This window comes from Parasteatoda tepidariorum, chromosome 7 (genome assembly GCF_982258835.1).
Source record: "Parasteatoda tepidariorum strain Cologne lab strain chromosome 7, Ptep-v5.0, whole genome shotgun sequence".
Classification (NCBI taxonomy): domain Eukaryota; kingdom Metazoa; phylum Arthropoda; class Arachnida; order Araneae; family Theridiidae; genus Parasteatoda; species Parasteatoda tepidariorum.
The window spans coordinates 80,932,661-80,959,640 of record NC_141761.1 but is presented as its reverse complement, the minus strand read 5'-3'; the positions used below and the strand labels follow the sequence as shown (position 1 = coordinate 80,959,640).

At 26.0% G+C, this 26,980-nt stretch overlaps 1 protein-coding gene across 1 annotated transcript; it reads left to right on the top strand.

Moving 5' to 3' along the window:
* Positions 1-1,403: 1,403 nt before the first annotated feature.
* On the top strand, positions 1,404-26,980 carry LOC107444847 (uncharacterized). Its single transcript, XM_043040014.3, has 9 exons — positions 1,404-1,474; positions 3,211-3,342; positions 8,390-8,506; positions 19,077-19,277; positions 19,367-19,543; positions 22,512-22,577; positions 23,156-23,388; positions 25,016-25,181; positions 26,784-26,980. Exons 2-9 carry the CDS (start codon positions 3,222-3,224, stop codon positions 26,939-26,941), a joined length of 1,239 nt encoding a protein of 412 aa, XP_042895948.3. The 5' UTR covers positions 1,404-1,474; positions 3,211-3,221; the 3' UTR covers positions 26,942-26,980.

The following is a 26,980-nucleotide window of genomic DNA, read 5'->3' as shown; positions in this document are numbered from 1 at the left end:
AATTTTCCAACCATACTATAATCATTCTAAAAATTTCACTGAAATGTCATCCACATACTTTGTTCTATACCTATATTTTATAGTCCTTCTGTTAATAAAGAGAACTAAATAAATTTTCTCTGGCAACTAATATGAATGTGTGGAGAACATTACTACAAAAAAAGTAAAATTCAATCTATGTAATAATTATATTTCAAATGTGCAATAACATTGTGTCCCATGACTTTTCTGTTATCCTCATATCTATAAACATGGTGCATAGCGGTTTTAAAAAGTGCTTAAAGGTGCTTGTTTTCGTTTTTTAAAAGCCCTTAAAGGTGCCTTTTTCCATTGGGTGATTTTAAAAAGTGCTTAATTTTCCCTTTTCGAAAATAAGATTTTTTTTCTTTACTATGTTGATTTTCGCCATGTTTTGTGCAGAAGCATGCTTTTCACATTGTTCTTTTCCACCCTCTGATATCGAACCAAAAACTCTATTGATCATTTTAAAATTGCTAATATAATCAAGAAAAGAGTTATTTGTCAGAAACTAATTATTTTATCATAGTTGCGTAAAGTCTGTGAAAATTATTTTACCTTTTGTTAATGTATATAGTGCTTACAAATATTTTTAAGAGCTTAAAAGGTGCTTATTTTTTTTAAAAGATTTGGCAACACTGTATGAAATCTTTCGAGTCTATAATATTTTGCTAGAAAAGTTAATCAAATATACTTATATATGAAATTTGATAAAGTGAGAGTGATTATAGATGTAGATTTTGTCTTTAAACTCACATGTTCTTAAATGTCATTAACATAACTACTTTTTTTTTAATTCACATGCTTGTTAAGAAAATAAATGAAATAAAATTCAAACTTTTAAGCTCTGTTGGTAATATCTAACATGTTGGTAATATCTATTCTAACCTTTAACAGTAGAAAGACAGATTAGGGCCTTTGGTCCCTTTTATTTTTGTCGCCCTGTAATCCAAAAATATTTTACTGAAAGTACCGAGTATTTTTGACTTTTCATAATTTTATCTAATTTAAGTGCTTACTTACTCATTCTTGTGTTAGCCACATATATTGAATTTTATATCTAGAATGATGGGATTGCCCAGAGTAGCCCCTAAAGTATTTTGCTGAATTCCCAATAAACCAGGTATGTTTGAATATAAGATACCCTTTGTTTTATATTAAGCACCCCAGTTTCATCAAAAAAAAGGAGAAAAACATGAGTATTTAGCATAGCTATAATTATTTTTTATGGAGAATAAGATCAATTTTCTAAAAAAAAAAACTAGGGTATAAGTATATTTGAAAAGTCAGTGTTCTGTTTCCATTAGCCAAATCAAATAAAATAGCATAGAATTTTGATGATTGATTTTTTAATATATCTTTTATTAAATTAGTTATGATTAAGATTTTGGTTGTCTCATTGATCTACACACGAACTATCTGGAAAGGGTTACACTGGCTCCTTCAGACTTTCTAGGTATATAGCAATGTTCAGTCTTTCTGCTGTTATTTTAATCACCTTTCACTAATAAACTAAAAAATTTTATTAATAAAGTCATACAGAATATAAAGTTATTACAAATATGATTACAGGATATGAAGAATATGTATTATAAAAGAATATAAAGTTATTAATCATTGTTTTGGAACAATTTATTACAAAACCTCACTATTATATTACTTCAATTCTTTGGTTTTAATACTTCTTTGCAACCTTCTTTTCTCATTTGAAGTCTAGGATATAGGCTGTATGTACCCAACTTTTATTGCTAAGTTAAAAAGGAAGAAATTTTTCTCATAGTGATTATAATTTTGCTATGTTTTTCCTTCAGCAAAATTAATTAAACTATGATAGTAAAAATTTTGTGTCTATAAAATAATATTCTAATTCTCCAACTTAAAAACTTTTCATTGAAAAAAAATCTTCATATTTGAAAAGATTTTTAAACGTAAAAAAATATTTTTAAATATTTTAAGTTAAAGTAAATGAATAACTAAAATCGTATCTAGGAGCTATTTTAAAATGCTTTATTCTAAAAATGTTGTAAAATATTTAAATTTTTAGATAAAGTTCTAACAAAACTCTAACACTGTTAGAGTTTTGTTTGTTGTTTTACTTTATAATTCAGTGACAATTTGCTCTATCATACTTTATAAAAACAAATAAAGGATGATTATATATTATCAATAAATAATAGAAACCATCAGCTTTCTAGATCTAAGATAATGTAGGTTATAGCCTTTAGCTGTTAAATTTTCTGCTTAATTCTATCAGTCATTAAGATCATTTAATTAGGTGTGCATCAGAAAATTAATAATATTAAACTAATAATAGTTAAATTAATTATAATAGTAATTAATTTCTATAAAGTTAATAATTTATTGACATTAAGTTTAGGAAATAGTTATATACGTCTGCTGTATTTTATCTTTTAATTACTTTTCCATTTAATTGTATAACTGTATATTCTACTATCCGACTAGTAATGCATAATTTGTAGAGAGAAAAATATATAATTCATGTTTTGTTCCAGTTATCAAATAAAGTTAATCTAGTTTCTTTCTCTCAGTCTTTCCCTATATTTTAAAGTTGTTATATACATTCAAATTAATTCTCCTTTTTCAGATATTCAATTAATCAGCATGTACTTAGTATCTAGCTCTCTTAGCTAAGATTCTAATGTAAATAATTTTTTAATAGTGGGTATGAATACCTCTAGATTATGAATGAATAAACTGTTTGCTTATGGAAATTTTAACAATGTTTGTAAATATGAATTTGTCTAAATTTTAAAAACTTATAAAACTTATTTTGAAAAGAAGTAAAATTATCTATAAAATATGACAGGAAATTTTTCAACATGCTTATACCTTTGAGCACAATAATACTATTACTATTCAAATATTCTATTACTATTTTGACTATTCAAAATGCATGTCATTTGCACAGCCTCATTCTGAATATTATTATTTATCAAATAACTGAGAATTTTAAAAAAGGTAAAGGTAAACTCATGTCACTTCAATTTTCAATATTTGAAGATAAATAAGACCTTTTCAGGTGGTAAAGATAATATTTGGTTAAAAATAATGTTAGGTTTGTAATTCGAAAGCTTTTCAGTCATTTCTTATATAATGTGTCCTTTGGTTTATTTCTTTTCTTTCTGAAGGTTTCTACAATTCTGTGTTTTTAATGCTATTTTTCATTTATAGATAATTGTGATATGAATAAGGATTTCAAATATAAGGATAGTCACAATAGTCTGATGATGAGAAAGACTTCCCCTTATGTTTTAAATGGGAAGAATGTATGTATGATTTGTGGAAAGTTGTTTTCAATGAAAGGTAATCTAAGTGTTCATATGCTTATTCACACTGGTGAACACCCATATAGTCTTGTGACATGTGTGGTAAAGTCTTTAGACACAGAAATTCTTTAAATCATCATAAAAGAGCCTGTCACATAAATGACAAACCTGATATAGCTGCTAATATTCCTTTTCTCTTAGCTTGAATATATATTAAATAATCTTAGAACAGATTTCAATTTATAGTCTCTTCAATTCAGTAATAAAAACATCAAAAGATTAAAGCATAACATTGTGGGCTATTACCTACTAAAAGTTGTTCTTGATGATAAATTGATAATCTTGCATTAGTTACCATATTAAGTATTTACTTTTTTTGATTAATTGAAATGGAATACTGAATTTAATAAAACATATTTTTACTTTTAAACACTAGATAATGCTAGGTTCCTAGTTGTCCTGATTTTTTTTAATAAAAAAATTTTTTGTTCTGATATTTCTAATTTTTGTGTGTGTTCAGAAAATGCTGCTACCAAATTATTTAAAAAATCAAATGGATTTGATTTTTGATACAATATTTTTTTATTTTAGTTAATGTTACTAGTAGCAATCTCAAAGTTTGATCGTTCTAATTTAGAGACTATTGAGTTATTCTATGCTTGGTTTGGTCATTTAATCAGCATTAAATGTTTTCTATCATTTTAATACCATGTAACACATATGTTGATTAAAGACATATCAATGATATTCTGATTCGTTGAAATTAAAATGATCTGAAAAGCAAAAAAAGAATGTATAAATAGCCATTGTAATTTGCTTCTTTAGAAAAGAAATTTATCACTTTATAATTTAAAGATATTTTTTTTAACTTTTTCCGAAAGTAAAATGAAAAGGCCACAATTTGAGTGCTTTAAATTTGAATCAAAACTAATTTTTAGCTATGTTCAGTATTATGCTGCAAAAATTGACTGAACTATAAAATGGACAAATATTTTAAGTGTAAAAAGTTGTTTTTTTAAAAAAAAACTCTGATTTTGAAATATTTTTCCACATAAGAAACAACATTAAGATCAATGAATATTTCTCAACTTTTGGACATTTTTTAAGCCTAATCAAGGCAGAATTATAGTAACTTTTCAAATATTAAAATTGTTGTTCTCAAACCCTTTTTTAATTTTCAGAAACTGTGACTATTCTTTATTTAGCACCCATGTACTATATGTTGGTCATAGAATGTGCTACTTAGTGAGGGGGAAAATATAACCTAAGAGTTATGAATAGCTGTTACACACAAACTGATAACATTATAAAAATGGCATAAATTATTCCCTAAAATTAATTATTTCTCCTGATGACAGAGTTTTAGAATATAAAAATAGCCTTAACTAGTCAGTCTGCCTTAGATTGATTAAAACTTTAAAGATATGTTAAAATAATATTAATATATATATATATATATATATATATATATATATATATATATATATATGCATTTAACAGAAATTTATCCAATTCGTTTCAATTCATTACATATGACACATTTTTGTGCAAAATATTTGTTCATCATGCAAAAACTTGTAGCCCTAATTCAAAAACAAGCAAACAAAAAAATCAAATAATTATTGTTAAATGGTTATTAAAAAAAAACTATTTAAACTTTCTTTTTCTTCGAGATTTTTTTAGGTTGCTAAAATTTAAACAGCTATTAAAACTTATTATTGAACATGATATAATATTTTAATTGAAGTTGAATATTGTTTAAAAATTATAAATTACTTGTTGAAGTTATATAGTTTTTTAAAAACTCTAATTTATAGCTTTCTCTAATTTGTATCTGCAATGTAATCAAAGAACTTTAGTACCTTGTGGTGACATTATATATTTAAGTTTCTACGACACTGGCTTGTTATGTTGACACAAAGTTTTATAACTGCATAAAACGTGTAAAAGTGTTTGTAATATGCCAAACTATCAAAAACAATTCATCAATAATATATTATAATTTTTTTTATCATTTTTGTATCTTACTTTAAATTACTATTAAAGGTATATTTAAAACTTATAATCTAAATATTTTGGTGAAATTTTATTCTTATGGACTTATAAATTTTATTAAACATTTCTTACCACCGCAACTAGAAAGAGAATGCAAAATTTTAATCAAATGTATAAATGTCAATGTTTATAAATACTGTATTGGAGTTATTCAATTTGGGGCTGATTTTAACAATGAATCATTTAAAGCTTTATTATTTGAAAAGGGAAAACATGCTGTAAATTGTATAGTTAAATACTTGTTTAATAATTGTTTCATAATAATTACTTTGATATTATTTTTTAGTGTTTAGAATAAATCTATACTTCATTATATTTAAAATGTCTACACATTCATTTCCTTGACGAAACTTTCTCAAAATTACAATATTTGATATTCTGAATGTTTGATGTCGGAAATTCTTTTTTTTTTATTTCACTGCAACTGTAAGTTCTTATCACTTGATTATTCACTTTAAAAATATACAAATTGAAAATAGCAGTCGGCGCGTTTCAACAGCTGAAAAACAGGCACCCATTTTCAAATCTTGCCAGATGAGAATGAGAGGAAACAAAAGTGATTTGAAATATAAAATGTAAATTTGCCAACGAAATATGGAAAAATAAAAGTGAGAAACAAATCTAGAAAATCTACTATAGCCGGAAGAGAAAAAAAATGTGAAACAGAACAAGAAAAAGGGGCAAGTCAGGGTAAAATACATTTCCATACACTAAAGAGAGGTGGTAATGAACTAATATCGTAAACAAGGAAATCAGCATTCATGTGAATAAAATAAGATTCCATGGTATCAAGATGAGCTAAAAGGGAAATAATTTTGGCATTGTCAAAATTTGAATTTATGCCCAAAATTCCAACAATGTGCAGCAATTGATTATTTTTCAAAATCTTGATAATGACCAGTCTATCATGTTCCTTAAGTCTAAATTTTAAAGAATATTGTTTAACCTGTTTTGGAGTGCTTGAAATATGCTGACTGTTATTTCCAATCCTTATATTTTTGAAGCAGATGAAGTTTTTAATCTTGGTGCTTTAGTTTCTTGGAATTATTTGTTTATTATAAGTTCTTATGTTCTTCTATGTATTTTCACTAAGTGTAAATTCCTACTTTACTATATTTGATGCAGCTGATTATTCCTGTGCATATGTGTATTTAAAATAATATACTCTATTATAATTTTAAAGTAATACTATTATAACATAAACTATGCAGATAAAAAAATTTTAAAGGAAAATTAAAGGTGCTTAAAACTACATTTAGATTAATTATAAAACCAGAAATATAATATTTTTTGAAATATATCTAATTTTTAATTATTTAGTATGTTTATTAATTTATTTTTGTATATCTGCAAAAAAAATATGAACTTATGAAATCTAGTTTCAATGTTCGTTGTAACCAGCTAAATTTACTTTATTGTTTTAAATCCATTGTCATGACTATAAATTTTTCCCATTGTATTTTATACTTTAGAACTATTTATTGTACAATCTAATGACATTGTGAATATAAAGGTGTTTACTTAATGCTTCATGTATTAATATATTGTTTTCTAAATATGTTACAGTTTGATGAACAAAAATTATTTTGTGATTATTTAAATTAAGTTTAAAATTAGGTAATGTTATTTTAAGACATTAGTCTTATTCCTTTCTTTCTTGATTAGAATAATTGAAGAAAGATTCCTAAAACACAAAAAAAAAGTCTAGTTTTTAAAAAGATTTCAAATGTCTGTTTCGAACTCAGAAATATCAATTTTGTTTATTAAAATATTGTCATTATGAACGATACCTGAACCTTGTCTCTATAAACATTTGAGGGTACAAGACTATTATATTAAGTTTATTATTTATTTGAATTATTATTATTTATTTTTTTTAGAAAATATATTAGTTTCAAATGTTGACTAAACTTATTCTATCTATGTCTGTTATGTTGCTATTGTTTATTATAATTTAATACATGATCCCCAATACTGTTCTCAATACAAATTATGTATGTAAATTTTTTCGAAACATTCATTTTCATTTGGTAAGTCCAGTTTTAAACCTTTGGATTTAGCTTATAACTCTTTTATTAAAAAGCTATTATTTAATAGGTTAAAATAGATCAAAAATAACATATATTTTATTTTTGTATTGTTGCTTATCTATTGTTTACAATAAGTCCTACAAAATAGATTTTAGACTATATCTACTTACATGTCATAAGAAATAATTTTTTTGTTTTGATTAGAAAGAAAAAAAAAGAAATGCACAATATTACTCCTCAATAGATTGGCTTAAAAATTATTTATTCATTAACACCCACAGTCCGTATTAAATGCCAATTCTAAAGATAAGCTGTTAAAAGTAATTTGTTAATTTGAAATATTTGTAAGCATTTTTTTTTTTAATTTTATTAGTGGCAACTTGCATCAAATCTTTAAAACATTGTTTCCAAATTGGTTATTCTCTATCCTTTAAGTAATTGTGAGGTATATAAAAGAGAATCATGAAAAGCGAATTAAATAAAGTCATGTAAGTTTTTAGTATTTTTATCTTTCTTATACAGGATTTTATGCTTAAACTTGTGTGGAAACAAAATGAAGAACCTTTTATTAATTAAACTATCAGGCATTGAGCTAAATTTTGAATTTTTATTCTATCAGACACTTACTAATATTCTACTTAAATTGTGTGTTTATAAATTTTTAATAGTCCTGTTATTAAAAATCACTCCACTCATTAAGTTTTTACTGTTTGTGTACATCATATTATGTTTTTCAGGTAGTTGATACATTCTCTTTCAAATTATTTCTTTCTTATATACATTCTAGTTTTGTAAAATATTATTAAAAAGAAGTATAAAATAAAGAATTTATTATTAGTTTGATGCATAGTAAATAACTTTAAAAAATAAGTTAGTTAATTTATGAAACATCTTAAATATTTCAAAATATTAAAGTTTTTTCTGTAGTTTTAATTGTTCTAATAATCCTGATATGTTTTTTGTTAAGGTAAATACAGTGTTTTTTTATTTTTAATGTAGATTTCAATTCTGTGTTTGAAGATCCAGACGGTCATTTTGTTCACAAGCAGACTATGCATTATGTAATCGATGGAAAACATGCATGTGATGCATGCGGGAAAATGTTTTCTAATAAAGGTAATCTAAGAATTCATATGCTTATTCACACAGGCGAACGTCCTTACCCATGTGAATATTGCTCCAAAATGTTTCGTCATAGAAATTCAATGAGAAGACATCAAAGATCCTGTCATCCATATGATTTAACTTTTTCTGAAAATCCATTAATAGATCTATGATTTCTTGAAGAATTCTTCCTATAGATTATTATGTTTTTAATCTAAATTATTATTTTTTACATAAAGTGTTGTCTGAGTTATTGTGAAACAATAATACTTAAACCAAGAACAGTTTGATTTTAATAGTGGCAGCTTAGTTGAAGAAATATTATGACATTTATGACTCAACTTATTGACTTGAAAGTGAGTAATATCTTCAATTTATGTACATGCCTGTGAGGGAGCAAAATTTAAATTTTTTAAAAGCGATAATTAAATTAAGTATGTTATTACAGATAGATAATTGTATGCATGCAATTTCATGGGTCGAAATCATAGTCTTATTTTAAAATCAACCACCCTGATATTTGATTGAATGTGGTATGTGACTTTAGCATGCATATATTTTTTCTAAACTTTATGTGCTACTATCAATGATTATAAACTCTCGTTTTAAATTAATAAGATTTATAACTAAAGGAGAAAGTTATGTACTTACTACTCTTAGGGGAAGATATCCTATACTGGTAAGGTAACTAATAAAACGGAATTCAGGTCGCATCATAATTGACTCTTTATGTCATGTAGCTATAATTTCCCTTTCCTAGAAATTTAAACTCTAAATTTAGGTTTAATGTCAATTTGACTAGTATTACTTTTTCAGGCTAGTGTTTTACTGAAGTAAATGGGGTGTAAGATCATATTCACATTTTTTGTCAAATATGTTTTAATTTTGGCATCATTCTAAGCATTTCTATTTGAAAAAAATTTATCTTAAAAATGTCTTTATGTGCCTCATGAAGTAAAAACATATTTTTTTTATTAAGTTTATAAAAACTATTATCGAAAAATATTATTTTTAAGTGTAAAAAAACACCAAATGCAATTTTTAAGTTAAGTATCTTTTTAATGGTATATTTTTCAAACATTCATTTTTAAAATTATGTTTTTGAATAAATGTAAGTTCTGTTTGGGCTTTAAATTTATGAAGAGCAATATTTAGAAAATTCCATAGTTTTTAAAGTCAACTTTAAAATCATGGGTATCTCAGATATCCAATTTTTATGGTAGATTAAATCAAAATATACAAATGCTATAGTTCTCAAAATTTCTCGCATCAAAAAAAAAAAAAAAGTCTTTCATCTGCTGAATATTTGCAAAATGATTAAGTTATTTAAATTCCTCAGCTTGTTTAGATAATAATTTGATATTATTGATGATTATTTCTGAAACTTTTTTATCTGTTTGAAATGATAGTGAAATATTAGAAATATTGATTGACTTTTTAAAATTTTTAACTATTGAAGGAAAGATGTACCTGTTGACCCTTGTGCCAATGACGCACATATTCAACATTTATTTCTCATGTAATATGTCAAAATAAAGTATTCATAGATAGCATGAAGCAATGGCATTAATTTAAAGAATTATTGACAACATAATAAAAGTACCTTTTTTTCTCTTGCTATTTTAGAATTTTCGCTATTGAAAGACTAGAATGCTTGCACAATTCAAATTAATGTCTTATGTCACCTGTCATTTCATCATTAGGTCTGCTTAGAAGATTTTGTTACCACATTTATTGACTTATTAGAAATATTTAAGTACTTTTTGAAATTTTTAATTATTGAGGGAAACATATAACCATTGTTCCCTGTGTATATAATACATATATTCAGCAAATTTTTCTTATAAAAAAGGCCAAAATACAGTGTCGATGAATAGTAATACACTAGAAGTTGTGGTTTAATTTTTTCAGAATTGTGCAAGCATTCTAGTTTTTCAATAATAAAATTCTAAAATTAAGAAAAAAGGTTATTCATATTATGTTGTATTGAAAGTTGAGAATTGACAGTTTCATTCACATCATAAAGTTTTACTATTTAAATATTTATAGACTTTTTGAAATTTTTAGTTATTGAGGGAAACATATACTCATTGTTCCTTGTATGTATAATGCACATGTTCAGGAAATGTTTCTCTTGGAAAATGTCAAACTATAGTGTACAGTAGGAGGCAATAGCTTTAATATAAAAAATTTTCATAACAAAATTATGTTTGACACACAATACTACTCATTATTCAGTTAGTATTTTGCAAATTAATGTCTTATGTCACCTATTATTTAATAATTAATTCTGCTTAGAAGATTTTCTTACCACTTTTTGTCATTCAGACTAAGGGTGATATATAGTAAAAGTAAACTTTTTGTTCATTCCTTACTTGCTTGTAAAATAATGAAATATACTCTGTTAAAATAATCATGAATCTATAAACAGTGAATAATAATGCATGACAAGTTGAGGTTAATTTTTTTAGATTTGTGCAAGAATTCTAGTCTTTCAATAGTTCAAATTCGAAGAAAAAATTTTTATGTTATATTGAAATTTGAGTATTGACAATTTCATCCGCGTCATAAAGAAATAGGTCTAGAAAGTTGCCATAGTCTGTATATGGTAACATTTATTCCTAATTTAATAAACAAAAAATAGCCACTATATATTTTATACAACATCATGCTTAGTTTTTTTTTTATGATTTTTATTCATTTGAGACTAGTCATACTGTTCCTTGAAGGAAATAAATGTTGGCATCTTTGCCAAATTATTTAAAAATTTTGTGTTTATGTGTTGAATCTATTTGTTAAGATTTCCATACTCATGTTTTTGTGTTTTAATATATTTATGAAACTTCCTACTTATTAAAAAATTTACTTCTGTTATAGAATAAAATTTAATTTCCTTGTATTAATTTTATGCTTTTGAACCACTCTTGGAAAGTTTCTTATTTCTAATATGTCAAGATTTTCTTATTTCTAATATGTTGAGTAAAAAAGCGTTTACTTGAAAAATATTTAATGTATTTATAATATTCAGTGTAGAATAAGAATTTACAAATTTTTAGTCGAGAAATATTTATTGTGTAAGTGGTGAAACATTTTCCTAATCTTATTTACCTTCCTATATTAAAAAGTTTTACTCCAGAGATTTTCTTTTCCTTAATTTGTTTTTTCTTTATCTTTTTTTTAACAATAAGTTTTTTGTAATAAGTTAATTACTGCACCCAAAATGTTCTTTTTAATAAAGCATATTATTTTTGACAAAAAGAATAATATTTTTTATTTTTAATCATTTTATAGTGTATGTTTGAATAAACTTCATAATTGATAAATGTATGTATAGTTTTTTATTATATTATTTGCTTCTAATTATATTATATTCCATGATCATGATATGATCAATCTGAAATAAAGAAAAATTGTCAACTAAAACTTATCAATTCATCAATAAAATATTTGCTGCTATTTAGTTTTTTGTTTTCTGCACTACATTTTCTTTGTGAACACTTTCTGAAAACATTTTAATTGTTTCCTAGTTATATATTTTTTTTTTTAAAAAAAAAGCAATAATAAACTAAACTTTCTCAACTTTAATAATGTAGGTGGAGTATTCTGTAAGATATGGTTATTCAGATAGAACAAAAAAGTATTTGAATTTTTTAAAAAAATATAATAGATCAAAAGTTTATAAAATGAGACAGAAAGGAGGTATTTAAGCATTGTTTAATCAGAAAATATGCAGGCATTTGAATCAAAGCATTTCTGATTTATTGTTTTATTAAATTAAACAATATACTTAAATAACTAAATTCATTTATTTTTTGTATAGATAACATAATTTATTTTTTTTAATTGTTATAAAACTGTACTTTCTGAACTATTTTTATAATTATGTTTGTCAACTGTTTAAAAAATTCATGGTTAATCTTCATTGTCTTTTTAAAATATAAAATTTTTTTCTGAAGGATTTTGCTTTTTATTAGAAAGAAAGACAAACTTAGACTTGACTAGATATTTAGACTTTGCTATTAAATACTTAATAAGATTGATTTTGCAAGTATATGTATTTATGTATAGTTAATTAATGAAATAATTGTTTGAATAATGAAACTTAAATCATACTGAAATCACCTCTTTTTTTAAACTTATCTAATCTGCCTTATAACCAGTTTTGTTGATGAAAATTTTGACTTTTCATTGTGAATGTATTATCTGTTGGCCATAAATAAAATTATAAAAAAACATATTTTTTTATAGTTAAATCTCTAAAACATCTGCTTTTTTTTTATCTTATTAAAATTAAATACATAAAAGTTGCTTTCCTTGCTCTCTTCTTTTTTTTTTTCTCCCCTTAGAAATTATTCTAATTTTGAGTTTCAATAGAATTCTCAGAAATTCAGGTTCAATACAAATAATGTTCAATTATTGACTCAATTAAAATTCAAATGAATTTTTTATTGCTTGAGTTCAAAATTAGTTTTTACTTCATTTTAATCTGTTCAATTTTGAATAGTTTTAACTTAAATATACAAGTTTTGTTATAGACTTAGTAGTTAAACAGAAGTTTTCAAATCTTTTTTTTATTACAAAGGCCATTTTATGCTTGTACATAATTATACAATATTTTTTAATGCTTGTTAAATTATTCTGTGCAAAATAATAAGTTGTTTAAATAAAAAAATCTCTTTATTAGACCCTTATGATATATTTCTTTGTTTGTCATGGTGTGTTTTAAGAGGTATTTAAATTATTATGTAAGTAATATTTGGGTCATATTTTTTGAATAATACTCACTATACGTGAGTACTGAATCTTCTATGTATTTTTAGCAGTGAGTATTGCTAAAACACACAGGAAAATTAAGAATACTCCTAGCATTATATCACGGGCCTTTCGCAACACTTTCTTTAAACTTTCTAATTTGGACAATTTGTCTTTATGTTCCATTAAAATTTTTATGTTTTATTCCTAGGTTAAATTGACCATTAATGTATTCATTAAATATTAAGTTTTTATTTTTACTTATATAATATAATAACAACTGCAGAGATGTCTTTTCTCACAAACTCTATTCACCTACTTTATTGTACTAAATATTGCATTCAATCAATTTTTTTTTTTTTTATGTAACCATATATGACTGAGAAAATGTAATAGGTGGATTGAAATTACTTTAAATTAAGGATCAAAATTAAATCATTTTAGAATTTTTATTTCTTTAGACTATTAGAATCAATGGCAAAGTTGCTTTTACCAATTCACCTATTTTATTGTATTCGAACTTTCAAGGGATATTAATTGCTACTTTTTTTAATTAATTATAAAAGTCATTAAAAATTCGATCTTAGTCACTCTTGGCTAATATTTAGTCAAAGTTCTAAAAAATTACATTGTGCTACGATTATTATATAGTTATTTAGGTTCATGTCAGTTTGACAAAATCATTTCTGATTCATTAATAATCTTCATCTCATTGTAGTCATCCATCTTATCCTTCTAGTTTGGAGAAAAAATCACTGTGTAATTTAAAACATTTTTGCATTATTTATATATTTGAAATATTGTGCTGAATTCAAGCATTATGTTAATTAAATTTTTAAACATATTTCTAGATTACTTTGCTGAATTTTCAAGATTGTCTTATAAATCTACAAATGTGATAAGAAAAACATCCACCTTTCAATGTGCATTGTGTGATTATACCACTTACTTGCGGGGTAATCTGACGAGACACATGCGAACACATACAGGAGAACGTCCTTACAAATGTGCTGATTGTAATAGAACTTTTACTCAGAAAGAACATATGACCATTCATGCTTTTACAAAGCATGCTAAAATTTAATCTGTAGATAAATAACAGCATTTTGTAAATGATGTAATCAATTGTGATATTAGCTCATAAAATTATTGTATTATTCATGTGTTCATATACAAAGCTTTCTTTCAATATTATTTGTTGTTCTTTTGAAATATTTGGTTAGTTCTAAAATGAGTATAACCATCTGCTTTTTAAAATTTTGTTGTATTGCCTATGCCTTACTTATTTTCTTTTATGATATCTAACTATACATATTTACTGCACAAATTCTTAGATATAATTTATTAATAAAGGTAGTTAAAAGTGGCTGATTTTATATTTAAATAACCAGAGAAAAAGTTTCAAGTATTCAAAATTTTGAATTGCATATATTCTTCAACCTGAACTGTCGGGTTCTCTCATTCTTTTTCCATAACATCAATTGTTAATTAATACATTGACAAACTGAAATTTTATTATAATCTGGTGGATAAAATTCTGAATTCATAGTCAATTCAAGATTTCTTTCATAGCCTTTTCTCACTTAGTCAATCAAAACTACCTTTTCAGCTAACCTTAAGAAATTTGGCTTTTTAGCTTTTGACTATACTTTAGTAAGAGTATAATAAGACTTCAATTACAGTTGTAGTAATTCAAAATTTATAAAACCCCTTTAAATCATTCAGAAGAAGCACACAAGGCTGAACACACACTGAAGAAGCATGTGGTAAGAAAGAGGCATGCAGATGGTGATTTCTTATATTTTTGCCTTATGATGCATAAAGGTGATGTGTGTATACTAATGCAAAAGCGTAGGGAATCTGCCTCTTATTACTCACTCCCTCAGTGTGTGACCTGCCTTAGACTGAGGGGAAAAGCAGTGCTTTCTCCTTCTGAAGGCTGTGTCTAAGTCTTCTCAGAGGTGATTGTTTTGGATTGAATGCAATAAGGAAAAGAATTTGTAACATGATGTCAAGTTAACTTAAATGAAAAATTGTTCTTTAAAGATATAACCAAAACTCAAGCTCTCATAATGAAAATAATTTGATTCATAAAAATTTTGATCATTGCTATGATTCAGAAAATTTTCAAGTGTACGATATTCGAAACCTTCACTTCTGTTTTTATTATTTAATAAATCATTAATTTGGGGGGAAAAATTTAAGCTAGATGCTTTTATCTTTTTTATTTTTTCTTATAATTTGAAATTTGACAGCAGTCTTATCCTTAAAATTATTAGAAATCGACAAAATTAGATCAATGTAAGAATGTATTTGCCAACCCATTACTATTTGTGATTATTAATAAATGAAATAATGTACCTCAAAATTATTTTAATGTTCTTATATATGTTTTTTTTCTTTTTTTTAACACATGTGCAAAAATTTTTGTTGATTTAATTTTTAAGAGAGTACATTTCATGCTAAAATAAACTTAATATCATACATTATTCTTTTTGTTCCATTTTTTTTTCATGAATTTATTCTCGTTTAATTTTCTCAATTACTTGTTTCTAGAAACTTTTCATAAAATAGATACCATTTGCATCTATTAAAATTAAGTTTGTCAAAATACTTGAATTTTACTTAAGGTACATTTAAGCATACCGATAAATTAAAACCTGTTGGTTTTTTAAGTATTTATATTTATATAAGGAATTTGGAGATACAATTTTTCACTATTTTTATATTAATTATTTAAAATCTTTTGTTTCAGATTATCTTGTTCTCACTGATGAGTCCAATCAAATATTAAAAGAAATTGAAATCTTTCAATGTACATATTGTCGTTATTCAACTCCTTTGCAATATAATCTCAAAAGGCATCTTCGAAAACATACTGGAGAACGTCCATATAAGTGCAGATATTGCAATAAGTATTTTTCTCAGAAAGAACATCTTAAATCTCACATTTTTGCAAAACATTCAATCTAATCATTTTTTTAGACTAAAACATCTTATGTTTTCATTTTTATGTAAATGTAAAATTCTGATGACTGATTTTCAAAATGTTATGTTCAGCTATTTATATTCTATTAATATACAATTTATTCTATTAATATATAATTTTATTCCATATTATATTTTGTTACGACTGGGATAATAAGTCTTATTACGTATTATTTTCTCAAAAACAAAGTCTCACATTTTTTCTAATCTTAACATTTATTCACCTAACATTATAATCCTAACATTATAACAATCATTTATTCAATCTTAACATTTTTATTTTAGATTCATTCTAAATATTTTTTTTTGCTATATAACTTCATGTTTTCATTTTCCTGTAGATATAAAATCTTGATGACTGATTTTCAAGATGTAATTTGTTACAATTTATGTTCTATCAATGTATAAGAATACAATTTCTTACATATTACGTAATTTTTTGCTTTACTTTCAAATTGTATTGCAGATAAATGTGTGGATGTTACAACTGTATGTCATCCATCTATCCCACTGTTTTGTTGTACAAGTTGCAGTTTTTCAACTAATTATCCTGGTAGTCTCAGAAGACATGAGCGTATTCATACTGGGGAACGGCCTTATAAATGTGCTCTTTGTGGCAGACATTTTGCTCGAAATGAAACTTTAAAAACTCATATTATTTTGAAACATCCAGATATCATTTCTTATTATAAATAATTGAAGTTAAAAATGCTTGATGGACTCTTATTGAAATAAACTATTTATTAAAATTCCATCAAATTTTGTTTAATTTTGCCTTTTAGTTAGTTAAACAATACCATTTATTTTTGGAATATCTATTCCATTTCATTAATAAATAGCTTTCTGAAATAAATGTGACTGTTAAATACATTGTTATTATGTTTCACCATCTTTATTTTGGCTCAAGAATAAATATCAGATTTCTTATTCAAACCTTTTGTTGCATTTTAAAATCAAGTTTTCTTTCATTTTGTCTTTTAATAATTTAATAATAATATTTAGAATATATATTCTACTTCATTATAATTATTAATGCTGTTGCTTTTTGAAAGTACATGGAGTTGATATTTCACCTATTTTTGTTATTACCTTGTAACCCAAGATTAATTATCAGATTTTCTGTTTGGATCTTTTGTTGCATTAAAAGAAGATTAAGTCTTTAATTTGGTTTTTTAATTAGCTAAATTATACCTTTTTTGTTAGGAATATGTTTCATTTCATTATAATTATACCAAAGGCACTGTCCCTTGCTTACTTAGTTCACCAACCTCTACAATTTGCAGTTCACCAACCTCTACAATTTGCTTGCAAACATTTTCATTTCTTGACAGTAAACAGTTTGTTACATCAAAATCATAAAATTAAAAGTTCTCAAATTTATTTAATATATCATCACAGATTTGGTTGCACATATTTTATTTCCAGTTTTATTGGGATAAAATTTAAACTTAATAATAGGTCTTAAAACTAAATGTGATTTTTTTTTTTTTTTAACTAACATTCCTTATTTTAGTGAATCAGCTTAGTGATTGTTTTGCATATATCAAAATGCCTGTTTGTTACAAATATTGTACAATAATTATCAGAAAATTTATTGAATCTTTAATATTTACCATTATAAATCTTTGTTAAAAAAGAAACAAAACACTATGCACTTTAGATGTCTCAAAAACAAATTGCTTTTCATGGTTTTTAATGTGGCCAGAACACAACAGTACAATGTTTCTGTGCTTTTCTGCTAGTTGGGGTGTACTTCCAAAACTAATTGAGTCATGGTTGAGAATAAAGTAACAACAGTTTATACACAATAAATATTAAAGCAAGAATGTTATCAACATCTGAAAAATCATTACCTGGGAAGAAAAATCAAGCAGTTTAGTTTTATTAAAAAACTTAAAGGGGTTATTAATAATCACTGTTCAACTGCTTTCTTCGGCAATGAAACTGACTTAAATATTTTAAGTCCCTCCTCCCCAGTAATGACTGGTTTTCTCTTTAAAGTATAGCCCAAGTAGCACTAAAACATTAATCTATATTGTGACTCTTACCAATATTTTGAATGTGGTAGAATATGAATACTGTGAGAACTCCATGAAAAGGATATTTAAAGTTAGGGTGAACTCGATATTGTAATAAAAATGTTCATATGAAATCTATCAATGTTTTCATATTAATTTGGTGAATACATGTCCCGTGACTATGAACGATGATCGTGAATAAAGTAAGGTGTAGCTCTGGAAGCGCATGTAAAGTGTGACTTATATAATATAAGCATGGTACCCGCGCACCTGGAAAGTCATGAATTTCAGTATTGAACAAAATTTTTCATGATTTTTACTATTTTTTAAAAAAAGTCATGGATTTAGGTCGCTGAAAAATCTTAATTTTTAAAATGGAATCCCCCCCCCCTCAATTTCATTGTGTTCCAAGTACCTGAATTCCTAACAAAATCACTACTCACAGTCATATTTTATTAGAATATAAAATGTCTTTATCATGTTCTTTAAAAGTTATGGTGTTCTTTCAAAAAATGAAAGAAAAATTATCATTTCTAGAACGAATTATCTTTTAAACTTCTGTGGTTTAAGAATTTTTATTATTTATTTATATTTTTATCAATTTAAATTTCGAACCGAAGCAAGCCAATCATTGGCGAATTTTTTTTATTTCGAAATGAGAACAGACAAATAAGGAGTATTTCTTTCTTTTTTTGATGAACAAGAAAAGTATCTTTTAAATATAATTCTTCAGAAAAAAAGAAAAGAAAAATTTGCTTTTGTAATTTTTTTCCCCAGCTATTAAGTATAAATTTAAAAAATGAGAAATTATATGTATTTTACAGATAAAAAGAAATTCGCTGTTGTCAAGTTTTCACAATCAGAACATGTAGAAGTTATCCCTATTTCATGGCTAATCAACAACGAGAAGGGCAAATGGCCTCCCGCTAAGAAGTCTACTGTGTATCTTAGAAGGTGCATTAGAGAATCTGCGGAACCTGAAAATGATTGGCAAACATTGGATTTGAAAGTGTACTGCTTATCAGGTTACAAAATTATCTTTTTATCTAATCTTTAAAGAAATATAAGTGTGAAATTCCTTTTAATATATTTGTATGTTTTTTTAAATTTTCAGAAACTCTCAAATGTGCAAATAAACTTGCACAAGCGGCATTTGATGCATCAATTATCGAGACATCTTCTTCTAAGGAAAGAGCCAATTCCCGCAAAAGAATAAGAATCAAGCCTATTAGATTTCGTGACGATTCAAGTGAAGAAGAAGAAGACATTACAAAAAATAAATGCACTGAAGGTTTATATTAACATTTTTTTTTTGTCGTTAGATTTTTTATAATCAAAACCATAGCTGAAAATGACATTGATTTGATGTTATACTAAGTAGGAAAATGCAGTAGAACCTCTATTACCCAACATCCACTAAACCAAAAATATGTCAGTTAATCTAGTTTCTTCTATACATTGTAATTAGAAATGTCATGAATATTTTGCAAGCTGAATCATGAATAATCATAATTTGCTCAAATAAATTAAGATTATGCTATTAGTAATTAATTCACTTTGTGAGAATAAAATGTTGTATTTGCATGCTCCAAATTTTAAACTATTATAAAAAATACAGCAAGATTGAGGAATGTAAAGATTTTATAATCATGCTAATAATCTAATCAAAGTCTGAATTTAGTTAGTATTTTAAGCATGATAATTTTATATATTAAAAGAATATTTGTTTATCAATGAATTTTAAAAAATGGTTGCTATTTTGTCACCTAGTATTCGACATAATCATGATTCATTACATCCCGTGTTCATTAGAAACAGGGTCTGACAAAATTGTAATTTTTAACAGATTCCATTCAGCATAAATTAGCTTATGAAAACTTGATTCCCAATGAAAACTAGGTCCGAAAGCAGTTTTATCCTCCTCACATTCCAGTCTCTAAATGTTAGAAACTAAATTTTATTTACATGTGTTAGACTATACACTTTTAAACTGTTGATTAAGTTTTTCTCCGAATGAGTACTAAAATGGCTGAATTTAAAAAAGTAAAATGTCATAATTTCTGTTATGTTAGGTAATATATACTTTTTGGGCATGATCAAAATGAACTATTAAGTTCATTGCTGAATGTAGTAGAATTAATCTGCTTGATTTGTAAATAAATAGTAACAAACATAGTGCAAGCTTTCATTTTTTAACCGTTACAGGGCTCCTGCGGCCTTGAAAAGTACTTGAATTTCATTTTGATTTTCAAGGGCCCCTAGAAGTACTTGAAAATGATGTTAAATCCTTGAAAAATTCAAAATGACCTTGAAAAGTATCAGAAAGTTGCGAAAACCGCCCTATTTCCCACATTTCTGTATTTAACTTAAGCACATAAGTGTGAGAGAATGACTTTCCTGCCTTTCCGATGATGGCGCATACTGTTTGATTTTAGGATTTAACGTGCATTTGGCTGATTTTAGAAGTTTTAAATTTTGGGAACTGCTTCGGATTCGGACAAAATCTCAATTCTTATTCAGGCGATTTTAATTTCAATCATCGATCTTCGTATTTAACTTGATTTAAAAGTTAAGTGATGCAATTTGTTTTCATGTGATTCAAAAATCGTACTCGCATTCCCATTCGCGCAATTTAAAAATCTAATATTGGGATTTGTACTTAAGCGTTTTTAAACCCCAATATCGCAATTAGTTTTTCTGCATGAGTTTCAAATCCAATGTCGCTATTCGTATTTACATATTTTTAAAATCCAATATTGCGATTTGTTATCATGTGGTTGTAATATCAATTATTGATTTTCGTATTTAGACTTGATTTGAAAACTACTCGTTGTAATTCGTGTTCATGTGATCATATCAAGTGCGTATGATCGATGCTACTGAAAAAAAAAAGTAAATTCAAGTATGATTGGTTAATTAAAACAGTCAAAATGACCGAAATTGTTAGTAAAAATCTATCAGAAGATATTGAGGTGAAAGTTAGCAACTGTTTCAATTTAAAATGGTTGACCGGTAATAAATTTAAAATGATAACTAAGCCGCAACATCCTATAATTGTTTAATTTTCTTTAATAGAGAAGTGGTCGAAATTTTAAAATTATATTTAAGAGCAATTTAAATTTCACTGTCTAAATGCTTCTGCCACTTTAAATATTATATAAAAATCTCCCGGCAGAGTTATTTTTAAAGATCTAATTGATATCACAGTATTATATAGTGACTCCTCCCCGTGACTACGTTGGAGAAGTTCAGTTTTGTTTCAATTTTTGTCTGCTTTATTTGGCTCTTTTTTTTCAATTATTTTTTACCACATGCATTCAAAAGTTATTTAGTATATTTGTTAATGTTAGTTTTGTTCTTTACATATCATATAAGACGCTTGAGTTTTTTACAAATAAATATCTTTTTATAGTTTTAATTAGTATGTTTTCTATTTTCTTCACTCTAATTGTAAATTTGTTATTACAAATAAGTTTAAGTGTACTTTGTTTTTTATTTTTGTATAGATTTTTTGAAATGTTCCTCTTTTCTTCATTACTTGTCCGAATCTTTGCTTATTCAGAGGTTGTATACCTAACTTGAAAAAGGCCTAATGTAAAATTCAAATCCGACGTTTTTATGCATCACGAATTTTATTCTTGTCTTGATGTCAATCCCCCTTGCTTTTTTTATACTTAGATCACTTTCCAAAATCAAGAGAGAACAATGGAAGTCTTATTTTTCAATACTGCCGTTATCTAACATTTATTGTCAACTAACTATTATTGTCAAAACATTTCAGTTTAAAATGTTAAATTTTAGTCTTCATCTTTTGCTAAAATTTAAGGTCTTGAAAATTTTTAATGAGTCTTAAAAAGTCCTTGAAAAGTACTTGAATTTTATTTTTAAAGTAGAGCATGAACCCTGCATTAGCAAAGTTAGCTAGTACTAGCAATTTTAAAGCAGTGTCACATACATTTTGTGATTCAGTTTAAGGGGAGAAGAGAATTTTACCGGTGACAAATGTATAAAAATTATGCTCTAAATTTGACATGTTTGACTGAGTAAAAGATTTTTAAATTTGTTTTCGGAAAATTATTGATTTAGAACAAAAGGGCTTTTTTTAAAAAAAATCTAGTGAGTGATTCAAGCAAACTATATTTTTCTCAAGATAGTGATGATTATATTTACAGTAATCTTGGTTGAATTATTTGTATTACAATGAATGATTACATCTTCAAATTAATAATTTTTATTTTGCTCTGTTTATTTTCTTTTAGTGTCTTCAATATTAAATGTAAACCAGATGAGTGAAATGAATGATAGTGCTAAAATGTTAACAATGAGTAAGTGACAAGTTTATTAAACTTTTTTAGTTCATTTCTAACTAAGATGCATTTAAAATACTACTTTAGTTATGTTGAGCTAGATCTAAGAGACATATGTTTAAGGTTAGAAGTTAAGTTACTTTTACCTCATTTTGAGGGAATTTTTCAAAAAATATCATGCTAATTTGTAGCTTATCTTGTAAATCATGTTACTTTTTTTTATTCTTCCTTCATAGGTTTATTTTGCATTTAATTTTTTTTAATGTAACTAATTGCTATCTTTAATCTCTGTGCACATACAAGATTTTTTTTCCAATTAACACTGGTGGCTTTGAAATTCTTATTGACCTATTGATAAAATTACTCAAAATAGTTAAACTAACAATTATTTTTTTATTGTAAACTATCAAGATAGTTGTAAATTCCTATGCTCAGCTTTTATTAGTTTTCACAATTGCTTTAATTTGTTTGTTGTTTAATTTGTTTTCACAATTGCTTTAATTTGTTAGCTTCGCATGTGTAGAATTCTTTATCATAGAATTAAAAGCACATTAATAAAACTGTGCACACTTAATATCTTGTATTTGTTATTTTAGTGACTAAGATGTTAAATCATGCCAAAGATACTAAAGATGAATTGAAACATTTAAGAAATGAAGTTAAAGAAATAAAGGATCAACAGATTCAGTTCTTGAATAAAGAGACACATGATTCAACATATGGTCTTTTAGAATTGCCGAGGGGTATTGTGTTTCCGCTTTCTTCGGATGCTGATCTTATTCAATTAGAGGAAAAGTTAAAAGAAGATAAAAACTTACAGTCTGCTCTTGTAAGTAACCTTATTATAATTTATTTTTTTATAACTGAATCATACAATGTCATTATAATCGTTCACTGATTCTGGTATATGATTTCATAGGTGGCATTTAATTGAAAACTGATGTATTTTTATTGTGATCTCACAATTACAGGTGCCCCTTAGCGCTATGGATGGGAACCCTTGTTCTTAAGAACAGACCATGGATCCTTAACCTTTTCAAAATTAATTCTTCTATAAGGAACGAATATTCCATTTTCATTGTCCCATTTGTTTTATAATTTTGGACTTGTGGAGAGGGTTTTAATGAACTATACTATAATACATGGCAGAGTCGTGTTGTCGTTAGGGTGCTTGTCTTCCAATTAAATAACACAATTTTGAATTCCAGCAATGGTGCAAATTTCACACCCGGCTTACACCAATCACAGTGCTGGTGTAAAATATCCTCAGGGGTAGACAAATCATGGATTAGAGTCCCCTTGCTGCCTTGATAATTGGGGGGGTTCATGGTTTTCTTCACCATGTAATGCAAATGTGGATTAGTCATATCGAAAAGTCCTCCACTAACGCAAATTTTTCTCAACAATTAATCCAGGAGTTCCCTTGTCTTCTGGATTGGGTACAAAATTACAATGCAATGGAGTTCAACTTTAGCTGTCACAAATTCAAAAAATTAGGTTTGCTGTTAAACGATAGTTAGAAAATAAGATTATAATAACACATGGCATCAGCTTGGTTAAATGGCTCTTACATTCATTGTTCCTCACCATCAGCTTAATGCTCACTAATGGTGCACCTTTGAGAATTGCTGGTACAGCTCAATTAGCCTTAAAATTTGCAATCAATTTTCAAGCCCCAGATCTATTGCAAAAATACGGAAACTAATTCCTCTTTTTCTATATATATTTTTTTAATATTTTAAATGTATAGTTAAATAATTCAAATTAATTATTAGTAAAATTACAGAGTCAAAGAAATAGATCAGTTAATTGTGAATAAAAGTTGAATCTTTATTCTAAAGCAAAATTAAACAGAATTTTTAAATATAAATCACTTGTTTTAAGCACCAGGGTAATATTTCTCCCATTCTATTGTTTATATGTGCATTTCAAAATGGACGAAATAGTTTTTTTATAATGCTTCAATTTGAAATAGGATTTTGGGTATTTCTTTTGTTCTGTTCTTAATAACTATATGACCAAAATAACAAAAAAAAAACAGTATCTTTTTGTGTAATCATAATATATACATAACGTATAAATATATATAACATTAAAGAAAAGCATTTTTATTTTAATTATTTTTTTAAACCTGATGCACAGTAAAATTAATAATTGCTTTGTTACAGAACATTATTTGGAATTTTCAGAAGTCAACACTTTTCTTTTGCTTATATATTTGTAGATTAGCAAACAAATTTTGTTAAAGACTTAATAGAATTAGTTATTAAATTATTGAATATAAGCAGTTTTTCTTATTATAAAAAAAGTATGTTAAGTGAATTAACTATGTCCTTAATGTGTGTGTGTGTATGCCTTGTGGATAAATACTCCCTCAAAGAATAAATGTTTAAATTATTTATATTGTCTTGTTGCTATTTTAAAAAAAAATAACAAGTCTACATTTTTGTTTTCAGATTCGTTATTTTGACTGCATATGCAGCGGTAAGACTGTATCTGGATTCCTATTGAGCATATGCAGGAAATTTCTTACTAAGGATCTTGCCATGCAGTATAGCAGGCTGGGGAGGAAAGGGAAGAAATGCTTTGAGAACCACTCCGTCATCACTAATGTCATTTTGGGTAAATTTGTTCTGATTTTATTTATTTATTTATTTATTTATTGATGCAATGAAAATTACGTATTCTCGAAAAATCCTTGAAACATTTTTTAGTTTCAAACAACAATTCCATTTGCAAACAATAAATCTAAATGTTTCTGTTCCTCCTTCCTTTTATTTAACCTTACAAATAGTAATTTGTAGATAATCCCTTGAATTTCTAAGTCTATTCAGGATTTACAAGTTTCCTGTATGCATCATATATCACCTCAGTCCACATTTATCTTACTTTGGCATGCGTTGTTAAATAAGAGAAGTTTTAGTTTAAAAATAATTACGCAAGAATGAGTTTCTCTATATTTGAATTTGCAGAAGAAAAAATTTGTGTGTGAAGAGAAAACTTAAGTTTGCTCAAAAGTTGCAGCAACTCTAACAACAAAAAAAAGGCTTGAAGAAAAAATTTATTCTTAAAAGTCTAACGCAGATGTATTTCAACAATTTTTGACTCTGAATCTGATCAAAAAGAAAATATAATTTGGCCGAAAGAATTGTTGTATCTAGGAATTAAATGCATTTGTAAATGCAATGTGCTTTTAATAAATTTGAGCTTTTGTGTAATTTTCCGACAAAGTCTATGTAATTTTCTGAAAAGGCCTTTACTATAATATTTTAAATTTTTTTTTTTTACTTAACAAATTTTTGATTTTAATATTATTAGATTAGGAGAAATAACACGTGATAATTTTTATGAATCTATGAATATTTCCTCAAAACTTTAAAGCAATACAATGATGTGATTTCTGGTTTTGAGTAAGTTATTTAAAACTACACATTTTACAGTTTTGGGGGATTTTTTTAATGTAATTTTATTACAGTTTAAACTGGTGGAAACCAATTTGGACGATGCTAAAAAAATCTTTTAACGTTAATTGCATGAAAACGAAGATACTTATCAAAAATCTAAAAACAAGCAACTCTTTGCTATTTAACCACGTTTTAAAAATTTTGGATTGCAGGATTTCATCGGCATAATTTTGACACAAAAAATTAAATAGAGAATCTAAAATGCTGCACTCTTTATGTCTCAAATTGCAGTTAGGTGATGGCTTTGCATTTTATATGTAACAGTTTTATTGCCAAATACAATAAAAATCCGTCATCAGTTTATTTGTGAAAATTAAATGTAAAGGATTAAAACTGCTATATTTAGAATTCTCACTTCCCATCTCTACCCCTTCGACTGTTGAGTTTGGTTGGCAGAGTAAGAGCTTTTTAAGTAACCAATATCTAATCTAAATTTTAGTTTTTAGAGAATGGTCTTTAATACTTAGAAGTAAAATTAAAAAATACAATTAAAGCTTAACGTCTTCTATAGCAGTGCATACTTTGGTTTCTGAAGAATTTATTATTTAATCAAAGATAATTCATTGTAACTTAAATTATCAGTACAGAATCTTGCTTTTGATGCATTATGTCCCTTTTTGAACCTTGTGCCATTAAATCCTTCATTCAATTTAATTTTTAAGGTTTCACTAGAGGCTCACTATTTAATTGTGATCTGTTAGATTGTCTTACAGTTTTTTATTTTTTAAATATTGATATGTACTTAATGTTTTCTTTCCAGCAACAGTTCAAAGACGCTTTGAAGAGAATAGGCAGGTGATAGCCGAAAAATTTGGAAAGGCTCTGGCCCAAGCAGTTGATTGGGACGGAAGACCGAAAATTATAGAAGTCACCAATTCCTTAGACTTGGAGACCGAAGAATGTGTCAATATGTTCTAAATTCAATAATTGTATATCAAATAAAATGATTCAAAGCTA